General features: G+C 46.6%; 2 protein-coding genes across 10 annotated transcripts in view; one reads left to right on the forward strand and one right to left on the reverse strand.

Moving 5' to 3' along the window:
• ASTN2 (astrotactin 2) overlaps positions 1-23,094 on the reverse strand; it is a gene marked incomplete at its 5' end in the record, with an annotated part of 616,673 nt that overhangs the window by 181,071 nt on the left and 412,508 nt on the right. Inside the window, one exon of one of the 4 annotated variants that reach the window (XM_084650532.1) lies at positions 6,833-6,898. The exons of the other annotated variants lie outside the window; for them this stretch is intronic. Of the gene's footprint in view, positions 1-6,832; positions 6,899-23,094 lie in introns of those variants that run through there. 4 annotated transcript variants of the gene reach the window in all.
• On the forward strand, positions 6,969-17,193 carry TRIM32 (tripartite motif containing 32). Of its 6 annotated transcripts, none has more exons than XM_084650374.1 (3): positions 7,005-7,038; positions 11,016-11,099; positions 12,309-17,193. In XM_084650374.1, exon 3 carries the CDS (start codon positions 12,375-12,377, stop codon positions 14,316-14,318), a length of 1,944 nt encoding a protein of 647 aa, XP_084506500.1. In that variant the 5' UTR covers positions 7,005-7,038; positions 11,016-11,099; positions 12,309-12,374; the 3' UTR covers positions 14,319-17,193. The 6 variants fall into 6 exon arrangements, with proteins under 6 accessions (XP_084506499.1, XP_084506500.1, XP_084506504.1 ...); XM_084650375.1 differs by lacking the exon at positions 7,005-7,038 and adding an exon at positions 10,270-10,647; XM_084650373.1 differs by lacking the exon at positions 11,016-11,099 and having other exon boundaries at positions 6,969-7,038.

Raw genomic sequence — 23,094 nt, forward strand, 5'->3', positions numbered from 1 at the left:
TGGATGAGCGATTCCTTATCTGCCTTTTTGTCAGTATGGGCTTTTGCTAGTGCTGCAGTGACTCAGTGAAATCAAGCAACATCTGTTTAGAAGCCCCACACGATAGATGCATCGCGGCAACTTGTGGGAGTTATTAGGGTATTTCTCTGAAGGAAGCAAGGCACAGCACCTAGGAATCTGAAGAGGTAACCTATTGGCCATTCTGGGACAGAACTTTTTGCCTGCACAGTCCTAAAGCCGTTTCTGCAGCCCCTCACTGAAAGGCAAATGAGAACAGCATTTTGGAGTCACTGGCTGTGATGTGATAAGTTAAAATTGCAGGAGGATTTCTGTTCTATGGACAGCGCTTCGTAGTGCTTGGATGCCAGAGGGAGCTTAATACTGCTACTACTAAAATAATAACAATACCTAGTTCCTGAACAGTGCTCTTCATCTGGAGACTCCGAGAGGACAACGACCTTGATAATGGCCCTGAGATTTCATATCATGCCTTTTGTTTTAAGGATCCAAAATCCTTCTAAAACTAGGAATCACTGCTGCAAAAATGCAGCAACCTCAGGGGTGTAACATGGCAGAGTTTAGAACAGAACGGGAAGAAAAATGTGGTATCCAACTGAAACTGCAAGAGGCATTTAGGGAGGCAGATGTGAAGTTATGCAGGACGAAATCTCCCCTGGTAACTGGAGGAACACATCTAACCCTTGTGAAAAGCCACTTGATCTTTGAGGATTCAGACCTCAGTTTTACATCTCATCCGAAAGTTCAGGCAAGTCTCCCGCGCACTGATTGCAGGACAGCTGGCAGCACAGCACAGGGGCGTGTCTACAGGGCTGCAGCTGTAGTGCTGGAGTGTAGATGCTTCCTACATCCGCAGAAGGGTTTTTTCCAGGAGCGTAGATAATCCACCTCCCAGAGCACTCCTAGCTAGATCAACAGAAAAATTCTACGCTGGGGCTTCAGTCAGCTTAACTAGGGCTTACTGGGAATTTTTCATACCCCTGAGCGACATAGCTAGGCTGATCTAATTTTTAAATGTAGACCAGGGCTTAGACATTCTGCTACTGTGAGAGAGGGGAGTGGGGATGTCTGGATGATGTGTATTCACTGCACCAGCTGTAGTTTCTTGGGGTTGCCAGTTTATTACTTAGTGCAATAATATCCCATTTGTTTGCCGGTTCCTCCAAAGGCAGTTAGAAAGAAAATCAATCATAGTATTTGCCTGGGAGTTCCTCCTGTATCAAGACGTTGTTAGAGCAGTAAACAACAGAGCTCTGAAGTAGTCTGACAGCTTTAACTCTGCCTGCTATTAGTTATGGGCAAATATTACTCAGGTCTGCCATGAAAGCCTGATTGCAATATCCACAAAGACCTCAGCAGGGCACCTTCCGTGCTATGTATCCACCTGTACAATAACTGCCCAATGCCCAGCACACTGCTGGATCTCAGTAAATAACAACAAGAACGCACAATATTTATACCGGCTGAAATGCATTGCAAGGCTGCACTGTATTGAACGGAGCATGAATACATACAGCCAGCGTGAGCTGGGCACTGCAGAATCTCCCATGGGATGGGGCCGCTGGGCTATACAGCAGCTAAACTGGTCCACGGCAGTATCTGTCCCAGCTGTGTGTGTGTGTGACCATGCGTGTATGCATGTAACAGTGTGAGCATGTATTGTGGAAACGTGGGTGCAGCAGCCTAAGCACATGAAGCCAGGAGTGTGTGTGTGTGTGTGTGTGTGTGAGAGAGAGAATGGGGTGTGCTATGCTCATGTGAGGGACGGTGTGTGTGTGTGTGCAACCAGCCTCATCTCAAGTGTATCAGGTGGGGCACATGGCTAAAGAATCTGCTTTCTGCGAGTGACTGCTGCCCTCTAGTGGTGTTCCAGAGCAATGGCTCTCGGGGGAAAAAAACCCCCAAGCTAGATTGTGTGCAGTGTGGTTGTAACCATGCTGTTCCCAGGATATTAGAGAGACAAGGTGGGTGAGGTACTAACTTTTGTTGGACCAGCTTCTGTTGGTGACACAGACGTGTTTTCAAGCTTACACAGAGCTCTTCTTCAGGTCTGGCAAAGGTACACAGAACATCACAGCTAAATACAAGGTGGAACAGACTGTTTAGCATAAGTAATTAACACATTTCAAGGGACCACTCAAGGTGAAGTTGCCCATTAACTTCTGTCCAGTCATTGCAGGCGGGGGGGAGTAGGGTTACAGATTGTTGTAATAACTCATAAATCCAGGGTCTCTATTCAGTCCATGATTTTTAATGTCTACCAAAGTGATGAATTTAAGGTCCCAGGCTCGTCTTTTAAAGGTGTTGTGCAGGTTTCCTTTGAAGACCATGTGGGGGTGGAAATTTACAGGGGTGCTGCAGCTGTCCTAGAGTTAGAGAGTGCCACTCCGGCACGACAGTCACAGTAAAAAAGAAAGGCAGCCCGGCTTGGTGCAGCCTGTTGGAGAGATAGGGCATGTGGGGAAAAACAAAACTAGGGGAATCCAGAACCCCTTCCCCAAGAGTGAACTAGGGTGGAGCCCCTGATCACGGAGTGTGGGACTTTCTGCAGAAAACTCCCCATACTAAATGCTGATAGGTCAGCTGAGAAGAGGCTGCTTTCCCAGATCGAACTGGTGGGGAGAAAGGTCAGAAAGATGTATTACTGGCTCCCTGCCTCCCAATACAAGCCCTTTGCAATGAGCCTAGACTCTCTGTCTGATGATCAAGAGGAAGAGACTAGTGGATTGGAGCCTTTTCTCCTTGTCTCAGAGATTCCTATGCAGCCAAGGGACCATGTGCAGACACAGAGACTGTTACAGCTCTGGCAGGTGCTTGTGGCCTTCCTGCTCAGAAGAAGAGGGCTGCAGCTGACTGTATCCAGAAGGAAAGTGGGATACAAGGCAGGCGGGGATAACGAGGTGGGGGTGAAGCTGCCCAGTGTTATGAGTCCCTGAAGGCACAGGTGGGGAGCTGCATTTAGTTGCTGCACCGGGCTTTCCTTTTCCAGACAGAGTTGCGGCACTCAGTCGGAAGGCCACTGCTGCAACAGAGGCATTATGTGCCTAACAACATCACAGATGCATCTTACGGGGGGGTGGGGCTGGAAATCTGCACGGTGAACCCCTCCCGGCCAGCACTCAGCAGGGAGCCCTGAGGGCCTGATTGCGACAGCTCAGCTCCTGCTAGTTTTGGATGATATCTCTCAAAAGACTCTTTGCCACGGAAATTCCCTCCTGGCCCCTTTTCTGATACAAACCCAGGCCCAGACGCTGCAAGGTGCTGAGCCCCCTCAACTCCGACTGACCTCAATGGGACGTGACAATGCCTTGCAGAGAACACTCAGCACCATCTACGATCAATCGGGGCTGTGGCTTCCTGCTCAGCCACGTAACTGGTGTGGAGGTCAAGCTAACGCTGCAGGGCCACGTGGAAAAGACCCTCTAGTGCTCGCCTTCACGTGGGTTCCAGCCCTGCAGTGTGGGAAGGTTCAGGGGCAGCTTGATTTGAGGAACTGACAGGCACGAGCCGGGTTCCAAGCTGGCAAAGGTATGGGAGATCGTGGAGGAACTTGGGATGTAGGTTGCTCTCCCCACGGTTCTGTCTGGCAGAAATGCCTCCTGCCATGGTCCCTCCACCAGAGAGGAGTATCTGGGCTATCCTGGGGGTTATACAGTCCCTTGGCATGGTCTAGGATTAAGGCATATTTTGAATTTGCTTCAGATTCTTCACATTTCCCCTTCTTGAACCGGGCATGAGGAAAGAGGCAGTGGTGGAATCTCTCCACCCCCTAGTCCTCCACAACCTTTTCTGAACACTTCCTAGCAAAGGAATCTACCAGAGGAACCCTGCTTCCCTCTAGCAGGCCCATTGTGGGGAGCGTGGTCGGACTGTGTGGGCTGGCTCCCACAGAAAATCCACACTTCTCAAGGGGGCAGGCTGCCCCAATGGCTCGTGGGAAATGTTATGCTTGCTCCTCTGACCACTGACCTGGCTGGGTGGTAAACAGGCTGGGTGCTAAGCATTTGCTGGGACTGGGGCCAGGGAGACCCTGATACTGAGATGGGTTGGGCAGAAGCACGACTCGAGGTTTTCACAATTTAGTGGCAGATGCAGGCACCCTATTTCAACATTCCTTGGGCTGGTCCTGAAGGCATCTGGGATGCAGAGTCATTCCACAACCCTCGGGTTGTCCAGGCCTGTTCTGAGTTAATGTCAGGCTCAGACACGAGGACTAAATTTAGCAAGAAAATTTCCCAAAACCATAACAGCAGCCCAACAGCATATCCAGGCTGGGAAAAAGCTGGGGAAGGCTTTTAAATTGCACTAATAAACCCTATAAAAGAGGAAAGTGCAGGCATCTTTGCTGAGCTGACTTTTACAAGGTGTTAGTTCTGTGGAGACCCGGGAGGCCCGCACTGTGACCTTACAGTTTGTGCACGCTATTGTGCCTGGCTCATTAAGGGAAGGATTGCAGACCTGCCCTCCTGCAAGATTGGGCCTCTCTCATTGCCCTCCCCTCCCCAAGCAGTTACAGGTCCTCAGAGGCCCCTCTGTAGCTCAGCAAACCCCTTGACAGTGCTGGAGTTTATCTTATGGGGTGCAAGTCAAGGACCACCCTTTCCACACCAGAAGTCCAATGTCTCACCCACTCCTCTCCCTCCCCATGACTAATTTCCCCTAGGATTCCTATGGTTTACTGAGCCATCTCACCAAATCCTGCCTGGTTGCCTGAATCACCGCTAGTGTGAAAAGGCAGCTTCCCAACCATGAGTCACCCCAGCCTCGGTTAGGCGAGTCAACATGACCTTGGCTCTGGGCTGCCAGTTCTCTCCGTCTCCCTGTTCCTAACAGCGTGAGGTCCCTACAACCTCGAGGTCCTATTAACCATAGCATTTAATCATTGTTGTGTGCAGTGTTGTCATAGCCATATTGGTCCTAGGATATTAGAGAGACAAGGGGGGTGGGGGATGAGGTAATATCTTGGTAATATCAACCAAGATGAGGTTGAGGATGAGGTAATATCAACCAGTTGTGCATCCATCTTACAGTAGATTTCATCTAGGCCACATTTCCCTAGTTTGCTTATGGGAACGTCATATGGGGACTATCAAACACCTTAACAACATCAAGATATAGAAAGTTAGGTGGGCTATTTTTAAAAGTCTTTTGAAAGAACCTTGTAATAAGCAGCCTCTACCCCAGTGGTGAGCAACCAGTGAAACTGCGGCCACTGGGAGCTGCGGGCGGCCATGCCTGCAGACGGTCAATGTAAACACTACCTCGTGGCCCGCCAGTGGATTACCCTGACGGGCTGCGTGTGGCCCGCGGGCCGCAGGTTGCCCACCACTGCTCTACCCTGTCTTTATAGCACTGTCTTGCATCAAACCTGAAGCTGGGAGGCAGCTGGACTTTATAAAGAGCCTTATGTAATGCTCCTAAAAGCAGCCACATGCCTGTCCTGCTCACACAGCACAATTCCACCCATCTGTAGGCTGCCACAGACATCAGAAATGGAAAACGCCTATTAAATCATCCAGACCACCTTGCGCAGGCCAGGCCAGGATTGTGACCTACAGTGTGTTCCCCAGGGCTTTGTCCTGTCTAAGGGCTTGTCTATACCTAACACGCTACAGTGGCACAGATGAAAGCTTCAGTACAGACACTACATACATCAGGAGAACCCCTCCTGTTGGCACAGGTTATCCACCTCCCTGACAGGCAGTAGGTCAACAGAAGAATTTGTTCGTTGACCTAGCACTGTCTACACAGGGACTTAGATGAGCTTAACTATGCCGCTCAGGGGTATGGATTTTTCACATCCCTGACCAACACAGTTAAACTAACCTAATTTTCTAATGTAGATCTGTCCTAAGACAGTGGTTCTCAAACAGTGACCGGAGAAGCATTGATGGTCTGTGGAGCATTTGCTAACGGTCATGTGGTTCCAGCTTCTCTCTTATATGTCTACACTGCAAACAAAAGCTTATTCTTAACTCCGGTTAGCTAACTCAGGTGAAAATAGCAGTGAAGGCAAGACAACCCAGCTTTTAACTCAGGTTAGCAGCATGAGTACAGTCCCAGGCTTTAACACAAGCTGCTCTCTCAAGTTCAAAGCAGAGTTGTTATGTCTTCTCTATTTTAACCCACGTTAAGAACAGCCCCCCCCCCCCTTTAAAGTTTTTTTTGCATTGTAGACATACCCTTGGAACCCATGTGCTGCCAAATTGTGGTAAAAAGAAACTTAACTCCCATTGAACCCTTTCCAAAAACAAGCAATTGCCATAATCACCCTGGGGATGTTAGGAGGGTGACTTGCACGAAGAGAAAGAGAAGTGAGGTGCCCATGAGATCGCGTGAACTACTTCTTCGAAGAAAGGCTATGGAAAAGCTTGAAAGCCCCACGTCTGATACATCCGTCATGCATATGTTTTTCTAGCTATTCTACCTGAGTTATTTTTTCTCAGGCTCTGTCTGTCCTTGGGAACAGCTCCCACTCGGCGGTGGGTGTCCTGCAATTGGAGTACGGGCCCCACAAACTGGGGGGGGGGGGGAGGAACATCAGAGAATCACCCCCAAGTACAAGCAGAGGGAAACAATGGGGCATGCTCCCAAAATGCAAACAGGGGGCACCAGGGATCCCCAACCAACCCCTGGAACGGGGCAGGGGGAAGCTACCAAAGTACAAAACGGGGGGTGGGGTGGGGGGGTCTCCTGTCAGCAAGGCCCCCCAAAACGCAACCCTGGAAATGCAAACTTGGGTGGGGGGGGGCAGGGGGACGCCCCCAAAAGGCAACCCTGGGGGGACACTCGGGGGAGCCCCGCAAACACAGACCTGCGAGCGGGGTACCCTGAGCGCGTTGCCCCGCGGGCGCGCTCTGGCGCTGGCTCCCGGCCCGCGGCGCAGCTGGACGCGGGCAGAACTACAGCTCCCAGCATGCTCCGGGCCGGCGCGGACGGGGCGGGGGAGGCGCCGGGCGCGCTGAGCAGGCTGGGAGAGGCGGCGGCGGCGGCCGGAGGAGCAGGTCGGGGCCGGGGCAGGTAGGGATGGGCCGCGCCTCCCGCGCCGGGCGGTTCGCCGGGGCTCGCGGCCGGGAGCCAGGGATCGCCGGGGGGCGGGAGGCCGCGCACTTTGTTGTGGGGGAGAGGAGCGGTCGGGCCCCCCGGGGGGGTGTAACGGGCCCCCGGGGGGGGAAGAGGGTGTAACGGGCCCCCGGGGGGGGGAAGAGGGTGTAACGGGCCCCCGGGGGCAGGCACCGGGGGGGGGGAGAGGGTGTAACGGGCCCCCGGGGGCAGGCACCGGGGGGGGGGGAGAGGGTGTAACGGGCCCCCGGGGGCAGGCACCGGGGGGGGGGAGAGGGTGTAACGGGCCCCCGGGGGCAGGCACCGGGGGGGGGAGAGGGTGTAACGGGCCCCCGGGGGCAGGCACCGGGGGGGGGAGAGGGTGTAACGGGCCCCCGGGGGCAGGCACCGGGGGGGGGAGAGGGTGTAACGGGCCCCCGGGGGCAGGCACCGGGGGGGGGGAGAGGGTGTAACGGGCCCCCGGGGGCAGGCACCGGGGGGGGGGAGAGGGTGTAACGGGCCCCCGGGGGCAGGCACCGGGGGGGGGGAGAGGGTGTAACGGGCCCCCGGGGGCAGGCACCGGGGGGGGGGAGAGGGTGTAACGGGCCCCCGGGGGCAGGCACGGGGGGGGGAGAGGGTGTAACGGGCCCCCGGGGGGGGAGAGTGTAATGGGCCCCCAGGGGCAGGCACGGGGTGGCTGAGGGGTAATGGGACCCCATACTGAAAGGGGGGCAGTATGGGCTGGGGAAGCAGAAAGAGTGGGGGGAGAAATCTGAATTTGGGATGGAGATGTAGGGGGAGAGGGAAAAGCTCCCAGGGCAGAGCCAGGCTTGGGATGGGCACCTGGGGGTGTCTTGCTTCGGTCTCTTTCCTTCCGGCTGGTACGACCAGGTTCCAAGCCATTGAAAGACGCCCCCTATTTGAATACAATAAATAAAAGCCAAGTGTCGCTTTCAAAGGCGCTAAACCAGACTGGCCTGGTGCTGTGTGAGGTCAGTATGTTCTCTCTGGAAGGTGCCAACCCCAGGGGAGAGGGACGCAATGGCAGGATGGGCTCTGGGATGATGGGTAGGGGAGCAGAAGCGGGGAGCAAGAAGGACCAAGGGGAAAAATGGAGGGATAGCAAAAGAATAGACACACCATTGCTCCCTGGATTATGATGACTAGGACCAAGTCTACACCTGAAACTTAGGTCCGTTAGCTATCTTGCTCAGGGGTATAGTTAAGCACATTGACCTACCTACTGCCTCACAAGGAGGTGGATTTACTACAGCTATGGAAAAATCCCTTCTTCACGGTTACAAGCATCTGCACTACAACTTTGTCGCTCTAATACATGTAGTGTGGACATACCTTAGCGTACTCGGCTAGCAATGGGCATTAAGCTCTATTGACCACATCCCCACCTACAGGACAAACATTTTCAATCCAAGTTGAAGGAGGTTAGTATGTCTGCTTAACTCCTTTTGTCACTCAGGATTTGTTATTCTAGGACTGGTCTACGCTTAAAAGTTAGGTCAACGTACGGGCAGGGTGTAAAATCCACATCCCTGGCGGACGTAGCTATGCCAACCTGACCCCCAGCGTAGACACAGCTGTGTCAATGGAAGAATGCTTCCAGCAAGGGAGCGTCCATTGTTCAAGGAGGTGGGGTTCCTATGCTAATGGGGGTCAAAACAAACCTTTCTATCTGTGTAGCCTGATGTAGCTATTCCAGCACAGTCTCAGTAGCGTAGACATATCCCCATGTAGATAAAGCCTGGGGCAACTAGATCTCTGTAAGATTTCCAGGGCCAGTGTGGGACTGTAGCATTTCCTGCCTACCATATTACACAGAGAGCAGCATTCCTTCTCCTGGGAGAGGCTGGAAGCTTTTAGAAGAGAATGTGGAAATTCTTATAATTTTAGTTAACATGGATGCAGAGCAGTTACAGGCTAGGTTTTAGATATGACCTGTGTATGGATGATGGCTTTGTTTTGAAGTCCCTTCCCACCACTCCTGACCCCCCAAAAAGTTCTCCCAGCCACAGCTGTCTTTCTTCTAAGGCTTGTTAGCAGGCAGCTTTATTATGTTTACATATGGCTTTAATTGTATCAGCAGTTAATTCCATTTGTGGTTATTCCCATGTTAACAGAGCCCCTTGTTTAATGAATTTATCTCCTGCTGCAGCAGACATGTCTTTGCTAAGGAGACGGTTGTACCCATGTTACAAATCAAACTTAAGTAACTTGTACATGGCTGTGCAAGAGTCTCAGGGCATCACTGAACTGAATCACTTGCGATAGTTTCCACTGTGCGTTCATCAGCCCATGCTTGACATGCTTGTGTTCACAAAGCGTATTCTTAACAATCCCAAGGGCACCTCCATTTGACTCAGGACTTACATTTGCTTAATAAAAATGTTAATCGATGGAAAGAAAACACATTTAGAGGCATGCATGGAACTTTGCTTCTTGGGACATAAACATTATTTTCTTTTTATAGAAAAATATTCTCCTGTGATCACATTGTATGTTTCAATTCCCACAGTGCTGATTTGAAAAAAATCCTGCAATGTTTCTAGTAGCCTGTATATTCACTCTGAACACACATACAGATAAGGGTTAATGCAAATAAAAGCAAAGGCAGGAAAATTCTGAGTTACAGGGATGCATTATTATTATTATTTATTCATTCCAGTGGAATATTTTCTTAAACAATTTCCCTGCAGTGTTTGTAGCCTAAATTTTGAAGCTTTGTCCTAGTGCCAGAATCTGATTGTAAAGTTGACTAAAATACAAAAGTACCTAGTAAACTAACTAGTTTAGTCTCTCAGTGCATGCTAAGAGAAACAAAAAACAAAACAAAAACTGATAGTGCAAAGTTATACAGTAATTAAAAAAAATCACATATATATTTCTAACTTGACCCTCACCTAAGGTTTTCTCTAATTTTAACCCCTTGTGCTTAATGAACTGCCTGAACTATGATGCACAAGAGCACCTGTTAGCTGGAAACCTCTCCTAAGGGTTGCCCTCATGCGAGTTAAGGATGCAATTACAGCGATCACTGAATTGTTTTACTTCAGTGAGACCCACAGTATCATTCTCATAAACAGGTGTTTTTGTGATTTAAGACCTTGTTTAGTTCAGCTTGCTGAATATTTGAGCCACTTCAAAATGAATAGCAGTTTATTTTTAATGAACAGAGCTCTCTCTGCTTTGTTTTTTTAAAGGTGGTCGGCAACCTTTTATCTAAACTGGGATTCCTCCCCACTCCAATCACCTGACATCTTTCCCTATTGTTATCCCTCCAAGCAAAGCCAGCCCTCTCGTATATTTTTAAGGAGAATATATATAGATAATAGGTCTTACACTGTGGATTTATCATTCTTAAATACTGATTTTCACTACTTTGAGGAACATTTCTGGCCTACTTGGCAGTGTCCTGGCTATTGAGCAATGCTTTCTGTTCCTACAGCTCCTATGTATGCGAAGGATAAAGACAAATCTTCTATTTCAGTGCTAGCGGTAGGAGCTGCTGGATAACACAGCTTAATTTCTGGAGACTGAAATGCTTTAGTGTAACCCAAGTTATTGGGCTATAGGGTAAGTAGGACATGTAATGGTTTGTGATATACAGGTCAGACTAGATGACCTAGTGGTCCCTTCTGGCTTTAAACACTATGATGCCAAAATTCCCCAGGAGCTCTTGAGTATTACATCCACAACACTGCAAATCCTAGGAGTAAAGGATCAGGTCCTCACTTGGTAGATAACTGTGATTTTCCCCTACACCACTGACTCAATCCCTGAAAATGAGGGCTCCAAAGAATAACAAACAGGGCATTGGTTGAAACCTACTGATGCACATTTTCTCTCTGTATGAGCACAAAGCACTTTCCTCCACAGCAGTTGTCTGCTCCCTTCCTTTGAGCAAATGGTCTACTGAAGTATACAAAATCCTTCTGTCTCAGATGCTCCCAAGGATGAAGCAGGCAAGCTCAGCAGGGAAGCAGGAGAGTGCTATGGTCAGGCAGCCGTGATTCAGAGCACAGTGGGTATGTTACTTTTCTGTACAGGTCTCACAGCTCACTCTCTCTTCATCTTCGGGACAAAAAAAAAAAAAAAAAAAATAGGGATTTCTTTCTTTTAATGGCCAGGCCTTGCAATAGTAAAGGTATGGAAACCAAGTCCACTGAATAATGGTTTAATGATGTGAACTCTTGTGTTCTTTTTGAGTGGATGCCTGCTTTAGTGAGAGAACTACTGCAATTCTTTAATTCAGTATGGAGAAATAATGTGAGGATGCTGAAGGATACAGAAACCCCTGGATAAGGGAGGTTGGTAATAAAGGTAGTATTAGATTGAACCAAAATGTAAGAGCAAGATGGATGCTGCAAGATTATTAAATCTATAAAGTGAAACATTTTAAAACCAAACTCCAGAACGAATAATGAGCAGTTGAATTCAAGTAGTTTTTACAAGTGAATGGAAATGTCTAATTATTAACCTGTTCAGTGCCAGTGCCCACTGGAATTTTGGTACATCAAAGGTGTATTTTGTTTCATGTGTGGGGGAGGGATGTAACACTGAAGAGGTTAATAAAATATACTGGATTGAATCTTAGCTGTGAATGATTGCATGTTTAAAAAATGCACAAAAAAACAGCAGAAACTGACAAATCTTTCACTCTAGTTTATCTTTCTGACAAACAGACGGGATATTGGAAATTTATCATTTTGGTTGATTAACATCCAGGAAGGTAGATCAGAACAACCACATTCATTTCACTCATGTCTGAGGTCACATCTGAATCCTGGTCTCCAGAAGTAATATACTAATGTCCTAAGGCACTGCACCATCTGGTCCCCCTTTTGATCTGCAATATTTGAATGCTTGATTTACTATCCCTGTGTATCCATAAATTGTGTAAACTCAGAGGCATGGCAGTGGTAGTTGGGTATCATGAGCAGATGATTTAGTCATCAATATCTATTGGGTTTCCTTATTGCTGCCATTAGACTTCTTTCAGTTTTACTTATAAATCATGTAAGTGAATCATTCAGCGTACCAGAAACTGCAAGTTAGTGTTAGAACTTGCCCACTGTGAGATTAGCTGAAATTAATCTGCCCCTTCAGAATGTGGAAGAGCCAAGTGGATTGCTTATTCGCCAGAGCTGGTTGATAAATCAGAAATAAATTGCATGTGTATGTATAGCCGGAGGTGGTAAGGAAATAAATCACTTTTCTCTTTTCTTTCTGAACAGGATCAAAGCACCTTGGAATAAATGTGAGTACAAGTTTTACACTAATTGAATCCACCTTGGAAAGCCATGGCCGCTGCCTCTCACCTGAACTCGGATGCACTTCGGGAAGTTCTGGAATGTCCTATTTGCATGGAGTCCTTTACTGAGGACCAGCTGAGGCCCAAACTCTTACACTGTGGGCACACCATCTGCAAGCAGTGCTTGGAGAAACTCCTAGCAAACAGCATCAATGGGATACGCTGTCCCTTCTGCAGCAAGGTCACTCGGATCACAAACTTGGCTCAACTGACCGACAATCTCACGGTGCTGAAGATCATAGACACCACAGGATTAAGTGAGGCTGTGGGCCTTTTCATGTGCAAAGTTTGTGGGAGAAGGTTACCCAGGCACTTCTGTAAGAGCTGTAATTTGGTTTTGTGTGACCCATGCAAAGAGATGGAACATCAGCAACAAGGACATGGTGTTGTTGCCATCAAAGAGGCTGCTGATGAACGGAGGAGGGAATTTGGTATAAAGCTTGGCAGACTTCGGGAGCTCATGGGGGATCTGCAGAAAAGAAAAGCATTGCTGGAAGGGGTCTCCAAAGATGTACAATCCAGATACAAAGCAGTTCTTCAGGATTACAGCAAGGAAGAGCGCAAGATCCAGGAAGAACTGGCAAGGTCACGGAAGTTCTTCACAAACTCTTTGTCTGAAGTTGAGAAAGTAAATAACCAGGTAATGGAGGAACAGGCTTATTTGCTGAACATAGCAGAGGTGCAGATCATATCTCGATGTGACTATTTCCTTGCCAAGATTAAGCAGGGAGATATAGCTCTCTTGGAGGAGGCAGCGGATGAGGAAGAGCCAGAACTGACGAACAACCTACCAAGAGAGCTGACTCTGCAAGAGGTGGAGCTCCTCAAGGTGGGCCATGTGGGACCTCTGCAGATTGGGCAGGTGGCAAAGAAACCTCGGACAGTCAACATGGAGGAATCTCTGATGGAGACTGCTGCATCCTCATTGGCTACATTTAGGGAAACTGATGTGGTGCAAGAAGAGACTAGTTTGACCCCAAATTCCTCACCTGCCAAACCAAGGATGCCTGAAACAGCCACTAGCATCCAGCAGTGTAACTTCCTCAAGAAGATGGGCTCCAAAGGCAGCATGCCAGGGATGTTCAATCTTCCTGTCAGCGTACATGTCACCGTACAGGGAGAGGTGCTTGTGGCAGATCGTGGCAATTTCCGAATCCAGGTATTTACCCGCAAGGGTTTTCTGAAGGAGATCCGGCGGAGCCCTAGTGGCATTGATAGCTTTGTGCTGAGTTTCCTTGGAGCAGATCTACCCAATTTGACTCCCCTATGTGTCACCATGAACTGCCATGGCCTGATAGGAGTGACTGACAGCTATGATAACTCACTAAAGGTGTATACCATGGATGGACACTGCGTTGCATGTCACAGGAGCCAGCTTAGCAAGCCCTGGGGTATCACAGCTCTGCCTTCAGGGCAGTTTGTAGTGACCGATGTGGAAGGGGGAAAGCTCTGGTGTTTCACAGTGGACCGTGGTGTTGGGGTAGTCAAGTACAGTTGCTTATGTAGTGCTGTGCGCCCAAAGTTTGTCACTTGTGATTCTGAAGGGACTGTATACTTCACTCAGGGGCTGGGACTCAATCTGGAGAACCGTCAGCATGAGCACCACCTCGAGGGGGGCTTTTCAATTGGCTCTGTAGGTCCAGATGGGCACTTAGGCCGCCAGATCAGCCACTTCTTCTCAGAGAATGAGGATTTCAGGTGCATCGCTGGGATGTGCGTGGATGCTAGGGGAGACCTGATAGTTGCAGACAGCAGCCGTAAAGAAATCCTGCATTTTCCTAAAGGAGGTGGTTACAACATCTTAATCAGGGAAGGCCTCACCTGTCCTATTGGCATAGCCATTACCCCTAAAGGGCAGCTCCTAGTGCTGGATTGTTGGGATCACTGCATTAAGATCTACAGTTACCATTTGAGGAGGTATTCCACACCATAAGGGTGTTTCCCTGGATAAAGCTACTCTTCTCATTATAGATTCTCCCCGCCTTATCATCATTTGACAGAAGTTAGTGCTGCACTAGCAGGTGGATTATGTCCTAGTCCGAGCTGTGTCACTATTTTGTGTTTAGAAACAAAATAGCCTTTTTTATTTGTGTAATTTAAAAAAAAAAAAAAACCCACCACCCCCACCTCCATGGAGCAAAGGATACTTATGGAGTACTGGTTGTGGGTTAAGTGACTGATCTCTCCCTACATTTTACTGCCTTGTACCCTAGCTCATACTCCCAGCTTCAACCACTGCAAGCAGCTTTGTGCCATAAATATTAACTGACTGTTCTATATGACCTTTCTTTAGGGGACTTGTGAAGTGATCTTCTTACCACCACAGTCTTCACAAAGATCTCAGTCACAATTCTTCACAGACAACCACGGAAAGCTATTTCTGATTGCAACGCTGTAGTTGCATACGACAACACAGCCTCCCTAAACTGCACGAAGATGCAGCTTGCATACAACTAAAGGGCAGGGCTGTGGCCCTCCCTGTTTGCAGTAGTTAGGAGATTATCCTCATGGTGCCATTAGTGAATCCCACTTGGTCCACCAGTCTCTTCAATGTGAAGTGAGTACAATGCAATCATGGAAGACTGATCGAGCCAGAGAACTGCCCTCTGATGGCAAAGAGAATTTCATTACAGTTTGATTAGCATGAGAAAAGTGTAGTGTGAGAGGGGGGAATTGACAGGAGAACCTATTTAACAGAATAAATTTCAGTCTGTTAGTATTCACAGTTGTTTTACTATTAAATCTGGCTTGGAACCTGTCTTTGAAGGGTATGTTTGGTATTTAAAGCTTTGCCAGGGGAGAGAGAAATTGAAGTAAACAAGATCAAATGTGACAAATGGTATGTTCTTCTGCACACTTCAATATTTTGCATCCAGATCATTGCATTTACTGATAGGTTTCCATTAGTCTGCACTTTGTATGTGAAAGCTACTTGTTCATGATATAAGGGGAAAAAAGGTGGGGAGGGAATCTTATTTTATTACTTGGAAGCTCTTGCTCTGGTGGTTTGCATCTTTCTCCATGCACAGCAAAAAGCTACATTCCTAGAGACGTTTTTTGGCCTTTTTTATGGCTCCAGCAGGCACCAGGTGCATGTTCATCTCAGCTTTGGGTCAGATGAAGCACAAAACTGCAGCTGTGTGAGTTAACACCCCCGCAGTGTGCCTATCCTGGCTGATAAACACATATCTCAGTGTGGTGTTGCTTCTCTAAAATAGTTTACTGAAGAAAAGAAACATTTAAATAGGACACAGTTGTAGAATGTTAATCTGCCAAAGATCATGGTTACACAGCAGTGTAATTACTATGTGTTACCATCAACAATGTAGTTGCAAATTTGGGGGCACAATAGACCACGTAAAAAACTGGCTTTATCTGTCCTGTCCAGCATTTTCGAACTGTATTTGCTGTAGTATCAAATCTGTGCTACAATGTGTCTGTAACAGGTGAGTTTTTAAATTCCCACAAGCTGTCTGTCCCTTCTTAGCTAAGCAGCAGTAAAAATAAGAGCTTCCTAAAAGCAGCTGCTGTTGTTTGTGCCTCTCCAGCCAGCTGTGTGACTGTAACAGGGCTTCAAGACCTAGTGGTAAAAGCAGAACCATCTTGATTTGTGGATTCCCTGATATTGCCAAAGAACTGAGCAGGACCAGCACATTAGCCCCAACTACTCTAGACCCATCTTTGCTGTTTGTACAGTGCCTAGCACAGGGAGTACAATGCTGATCAGGGCAATTGCGTGTTACTGTATTATGAAGTGATGAGCTAGGAGAACTTTGGAGAGAAGGGAGCAGGTACAGAGGGAAGCAATGGATCTGTAGAGGGGAAGACACTGTGGCTTCTGAGGGAATTTAAAAATTCAGCCCTTACCATATGAACTGTGGTGTGTTGATTTGCTGTAGATACAAACCCCAAACATGGATTTACACACTCAGCTGTCTTCTGGGCAAGTTTGCCTAGGGTGTGTAGTAGCAGTCTGGAGAGTAACTTGCACTCTGGTGTGCATGCTGTTTAGATAGATCTACTTGTATTTGGACTTCGTTTGGATAATTAACTCTGCTGCAACCCAAGCTGTTCTATAAACATTACACTGATGACAGTTCCTATTGTACTGATCTTTCATGTTTAAAAATCTTACCTGTTCCTAAGAGCCATTTTCTGCAGGCAGCTTCCGTAGAACTGAATAAATGAAGCAATATTATCTTTCCTAATGAGCATCTGCATCAAACTTGGGAGAGAATATTTCCTAGAGGCCAACTGGATACATTAAGTGGACTTAAAACCTGGCCTGTTCTGCTGACTGAGCAGTTGGTTGCCTAGGTTTCTCCTGGTGGCCACAGTTTAAATTAAGTTCTCCATCATCTCTTCCATCCTGTATTACAGATTCCAAGAAAAGGAGACACTATTCTGTGAAGCACTTGTAGAGTAAGGTGGGGGGGATTGGTGCCCGTGTGTGTGTTTAGCCTGTAGCTGCTATACTGTTCTTGTGGGGGGGGTTTCAGGCAGACGGGGGAAGAGAAGAGAAATGGGCTGTCCCCAGCTAGAATACGTGCTGCAGCTGGCAAAGCAGAATTGGCTATAAACTAGTTTCTCAGAGCTGCATCTTTTGCCGTAGTGTTTTGCTTTTTTGCCACCCTTGTGATCCGCTCCAAAGGAGATGAAATGGAGTAATTAAAGATTGTGATGAAATAGTTTAGCTTCTGCTTTTCACCTGGAGATGGAACATGTCTGATTATGAGTGTGTTTGATTTTTAAAGATTGTGTAATAACGGGAAAATTGATCCAATTAAAAGTGCATTACAAATGGCTCATCTCATTATTAAAAACATTTCTCCTTATGTTCTCTTTGGTGGCAGACTGGTTTCCATGGCCATCCGGAATTAGGTTTGCTAACATATTAACTGCAAGATACCTGGAGGATAAATCCACTCTCTGGCAGGTCTACAATAAGTATGTCACACTTCTTTCCCCACCTTACAAACATAAATACTAGGATTTGTCATATACGCTCAGATCAATAGGCCCTCAAGGCCTGTATCTTCGTGATGTATGTTGTACCTAACAACCCTCACCCTTTCGTCGTGCAACAAATAAAAATAGTTGAAAGTGTGTCAAGTGGTTAGAGCCAGGAATCCTGGATTATAATCCTAGATTTGCCACCAATTCACTTAGCCACTGCCTGCTTCAGTTTATCCATCTGCAAAATTGGGACAGGACTGCTTATATTACTCCAGTGTGGCATGAGGTTCAACTAGTTGTTATGGATTAAACTGGGATAATCTGATAAGTGCTATCAGTATTCTTTTTAAGAAAATCTCATTTAGGGGAAGCCACAAGAGAGCCAAGCAATTTGCCATTTCGGTTTAGAGGACAACATCTCATCAGTGGAGACACAGCCTCTGATTTCCTTGTTACCAGCTCAGTTTGTTACCCAGACTCTCTTCCTGTGATGTGAGACAGCGCTTTAAGCAGTTGCTGGTTTATAAAATAAAAAGAACTTTGAAGAATGATAGTCATAATGTCCCTGCTAGACTTAGCACTGATCAACTGTTTCATGAAAAGAGGTGATTTCTCACGGCAGTTATAATTTCACTGTAAGCATTTATTCTGGATTCAAAATTGGCATGTGACGTTTGAGGCTGGGAGGTTATTTTTAAAAATAAAGTTTTATTTTTTTAATCAAAGAGGGCAGGGTTATAAAAGTAAAAACAAAATACAGGCACTTTTAGGTTCTTTGCATTGTATAGTTTAAGTGATTTTTCTGGGTCATTAGTCAATGTGAGGCTTTAAAGTTATTTCATTTTGCACAACTAATTACTGTACTCGCCTGGCAATTTTGGATTACAATGAGCAGGGCATAAGGTCATTTAGCAGACTGACTCATCGCATGTGCAGTTTAGTCTAAACAAAATTTCACAGCAACTGACTAGATTTTTTTAAGCCTGAACAGTATGTTAAATCTGTGGTTTTAAAACATGTATCAGGACAGAAACTGCATGCTGTAAAGAGATATACACTTAATATAGTGCTTGTTGGTAGAAACAGATTTCCAAGTGCTATAAAATTCTATAGGCTCATATTGTAACCAGACAATAAAACCAGGTATAGGGGGAAAGTATTATATCCCAATTGCCTAAATACTAAAATGGGTGAACTAGAGGGCATGACATTACATTAGGATATAATAGGCAACCCGGAAACTTGGTAGAATGAGGGTAATCGATGGGACACAATACATAGGAATGACAGAGTAGGTTGCGCTGGTGAGGGAGTGGCCCTCTATGTGCAAGAAAGAGAGGCAAATAAAGTAAAAATCTGAAATGAATCCAATTGTACCATAGAATCTGTATGGACAGAAATTCCATGCTTGAACAATAAGAGTATAGCAGTAGGAATATGCTACCAACCACCTGACCAGGATGGTGACTGCGGTTGTGAAATGCAGGGAGATTAGAGAGACTATAAAGGTAGAAAACACAATAATAATGACAGGTTTCAGAGTAGCAGCCATGTTAGTCTGTATTCACAAAAAGAAAAGGAGGACTTGTGGCACCTTAGAGACTAACCAATTTATTTGAGCATAAGCTTTCATGAGCTACAGCTCACTTCATCAGATGCTCAAAGCTTATGCTCAAATAAATTGGTTAGTCTCTAAAGTGCCACAAGTCCTCCTTTACAATAATAATGGGGGATTTCAACTATCCTCATATTGACTGGCTATATGTCATCTCAGGAAAGGATGCAGGGATAAAGTTTCAAGGCACCATAAAAGATGGCTTCTTGGAGCAGCTTGTCCTGGAACCCACAAGGAGAGAGGCAATTCTTGATTTAATCCTCAGTGGAGCCAAGAGGTGAATATAGCTGAACTGCGACCATAATATAATTACATTTAACATCCTTGTACAGGGAAAAATGCCAGAGAAACACACCACAGTCGGGATGACTGGGCAACACAATGGCAGATGAAGTTCAACGTTGATAAATGCAAAGTAATGCACATTGGAAAATATCCCAACTATAAGTACAAAATGATGGGGTCTAAATTAGCTGATCCCGTTCAAGAAAGAGATCTTGGAGTCATCGTGGATAGTTCTCTAAAAATGTCAGCCCAATCTGCAGCAGCAGTCAAAAAAGCGATCAGAATGTTAGGAACCATTAGGAAAGGGATAGATAATAAGACAGAAAATATCATAATGCTGCTATATAAATCCATGGTACACCCACACCTTGAATACTGCATGCAGTTCAGATCACCCCTTCTCAAAAAAGATATATTAGAATTGGAAAAGGTTCAGAGAAAGGCAACAAAAATGATTAAGGGTATGGAACAGCTTCCATATGAGGAGAGATTAAAAAGATGGATTTTTCAGCATGGAAAAGAGATGAGTAAGAGGGGAAATGATAGAGATCTATAAAATCACGATGGGTGTGGAGAAAGTGAATAAGGAAGTGTTATTTACTCCTTCAAATAACACAAGAACTAGGGGTCACCCAATGAAATTAATAGGCAGCAGGTTTAAAACAAACAAAAGGAAGTATTTCACACAGTGCATAGTCAAGCTGTGGGACTTGTTGCCAGGGGATGTTGTGGAGGCCAAAATTATAACGGGGATCAGAAAAGAATTAGCTAAATTCATGGAGAATGGGTCCATCGATGGCTATTAGCCAAGATGGTCAGGGACGTAAGCCCATGTTCTTGGTTGTGTCCATACCCTTTGATTGCCAGAAGCTGGGAGTGGATGATGGGCACTCGATGATTGCCTGTTCTGTTCATTCCCTTTGAAGCACCTGGCAGGATACTGGGCTAATGGACCACTGGTCTGACCCAGTATGGCCGTTGTTCTCCTTTATTAGCTAGGGGTGCATTGTTTCCAGACGCTGAAACTGTTTGCAACATTTGGTTTGCTGGGCACATAACTGGGCCACGTTGGCTCAGGCAGGGGAAATCTACATGTGTGCCATTTGGGGAGGAGAGGTGTAAAAAGAGCAAAATAAAATTAACCCAATGTTGGAAGGAAAATGCTGTCTGACAATGAGAACATAACCTCTGCTTCTCCAGACACTTCCCTCACATCCTTACCACTCCAAACCCCTCAGCAGCAGCTGTTTCTCTGGCTGTTAGAATCTTTTTATTCCCATCTCCATTGTGAGGGAGAAGAGTGATCTGAGTATTAGGACTGGGTACATCTGAGGTTTCATCAAACTCTGGCTGCGTGGCCTTGGGCAAGTCACTTAACTGCTGTGCCTCAAGTCTCTCCAGCTGTAGAGCAGAGGTAATCCTGCCTTATGGGAAAGGTGGAAGGTTTAGTTGCCGTCTGCACAGTGCTGTTAGGAAGAGTGCTACTAAAGGGCTTAATGCTAGTAGATTCTCTGCAGTATTGCTGATGACCTCTCCGTTTTCATCTGGGCCAATGACATTTTCAAATGCACATGCATTGTCTGTGGTCTGTTTATCTCGCTGGAAGTGAGGGAGATACAAAGCTTAGTTGTTTGAAGTTCCTCCTGGGATGTCAAAGTTGGCTTGCTGAATAACTGTTCCCCTTTCCTCTTACAGCTGCCTTTCTCCCTCCATTCAGTCAGACTGAAGGGAGGTGCAGAGCAAATAGATCTATTACAATTATTCTGCAGAGAATGGACCGGACAGTAGCAGGTGCATTTGCTGTAATGGGAGAGCCCTTCTTGGAAGGATTCCCCTACTTCCTCCTGCATGTGTTGTGACAGTGCCTTAAAAGCAACAGGACGTGGCATGGAGTCCACAGGTGTCCACAAACTGCCAAATAAAGATGTCCGCAGAATTGGTGTGAACCTAATGACGTGCTGTCAGCGTTAAACACAGGCTCTAATGGTGGAGAAAACCGATGCAGGCTTCAGTGAAAGGGATCAACAGCAGGGTCAATTTCAAAGCCTCGGATCAGTGCCCACATCTGCCCTTGATGAGTTAAAGTGTTGCTAGGTAACGTGGAACCGTAGCCAAAGAGCCCCTGGAATAGGGCCTTTAATGATTTTCAATTAAATAAAAGGGGGGGAGGGGTTGTTTTGTTTGCCCACAATCTAACTCGTTCTCCAGAGGGGAGATTGGAAGAAAGCAAACTTCCAATATTTGCCTTAGATCTAAAAGAAAAGCAACTCCTGATTTGTAATGTCTACTCAAAAATTCCCCTCTCTCTCTTTCCAAATATTTTATGTGACTGAAAATCCTTATCCCAGGAAGGCTCCTGGATGGCATCAGTTCAGTTTCCAGGGATGACATGTCTATACCTCCAAAACGATCATAACTGGTTCTCTTGCTTGCAGTCTCATAGAATCATAGAATATCAGGGTTGGAAGGGACCCCAGAAGGTCATCTAGTCCAACCCCCTGCTCGCAGCAGGACCAATTCCCAGTTAAATCATCCCAGCCAGGGCTTTGTCAAGCCTGACCTTAAAAACCTCTAAGGAAGGAGATTCTACCACCTCCCTAGGTAACGCATTCCAGTGTTTCACCACCCTCCTAGTGAAAAAGTTTTTCCTAATATCCAATCTAAACCTCCCCCACTCCACCCCTTCAGTGGAGGGGTTCAGGAGGCTGTATGCTCCTCTTGCCTTTTGAGGGGCTTGATCCAGAGCAATGTTAAGGTGGTGTAAGGTGATGCTGCTCATGCTATATAGGGGCAGAGTAGGGAAAACTGGCCCTCATCTGGCCTCTGTTTTGTCTCCAGGCCTGTCCATCCAGTAGCTGTCATCAGCACGATGTTCATCTTGAACGTACAGGGTTTGTTTTTAATGAGGGAAGATTAACTCTGTAGTTCCCCCCTTTTGTTAATGGACATAGAAACCAAGCTGTCCATCAACCCCAGAGCACACCTCATCTCTGTCACTAGCACAAATGAGAGAAGATGCAGCAGAGTGGAATCTCTCTCTCGGCTTTCGTATCATGCTCGTCCCCAGGGTGTCTGAGCACTCGGAGCAAGAGGGGCAAGCTTTCTGCTGGCTCTCCACAAAACCAAATCAATGTGTCTTGCATTTGGCTGGAGTAAATCCGTATGCAAACACCTACGCCCTTCCAGGGCTCCCATGACTGTTCCTTTCTGCTGTCTGCTAGCGTGGTTATTCAAACAGTTCCAACGTTGGCAACTAGCCCGCGTCTGGCCCAGCAATTTACAAGAAATCGGACTGCCAGCAGTACGGTTTTATGTTCGAGACAATGTTTTCAATTAGAACACAAACACACAGATTGTGTACTTTGTAGGCGGGCACCTCTTCCTGGGGCCTCCAGATTTATTTGTGAAGTTGATTAAAATATTAAGAGACTTTGGTCAGGAAGCTGCAAATGTGCTACAACTTCAATTTTATTATTTTTGGGGCCATTCCAGTCAGCATGAGATTTTTTTTCTCCTTTATCAATTTCACCTGCTACCAGATTACAGGGAAAGTGCCCCTTTCATATAGTTCATAGACGTGCTACATGTGTGTTCCCGGTGCAGGCAGGAAACGGGTTGGCTAGCAGGAAGGCAGTGATAAGCCAGAGATGTTTCTGAGTTGAGCAGGTACCCAGTCAAACTGTCTGGGTTGGGGCACTTTAGTCATGTCATCCTCATTGTTTAAAAACAATAATAATTTGCGTTTTAGAGCCTTTCCTTGAAGCAACCCCTTAGGCAGGTTTCATGTCCATTTTTCAGATAAATAATGTGCCATAACGCTCCAGAATACAAGCAACCTGTGTGGCTTGTCTTC

The sequence above is a fragment of the Lepidochelys olivacea genome (genome assembly GCF_965140295.1).
Source record: "Lepidochelys olivacea isolate rLepOli2 genome assembly, chromosome: 16".
Taxonomy (NCBI): domain Eukaryota; kingdom Metazoa; phylum Chordata; order Testudines; family Cheloniidae; genus Lepidochelys; species Lepidochelys olivacea.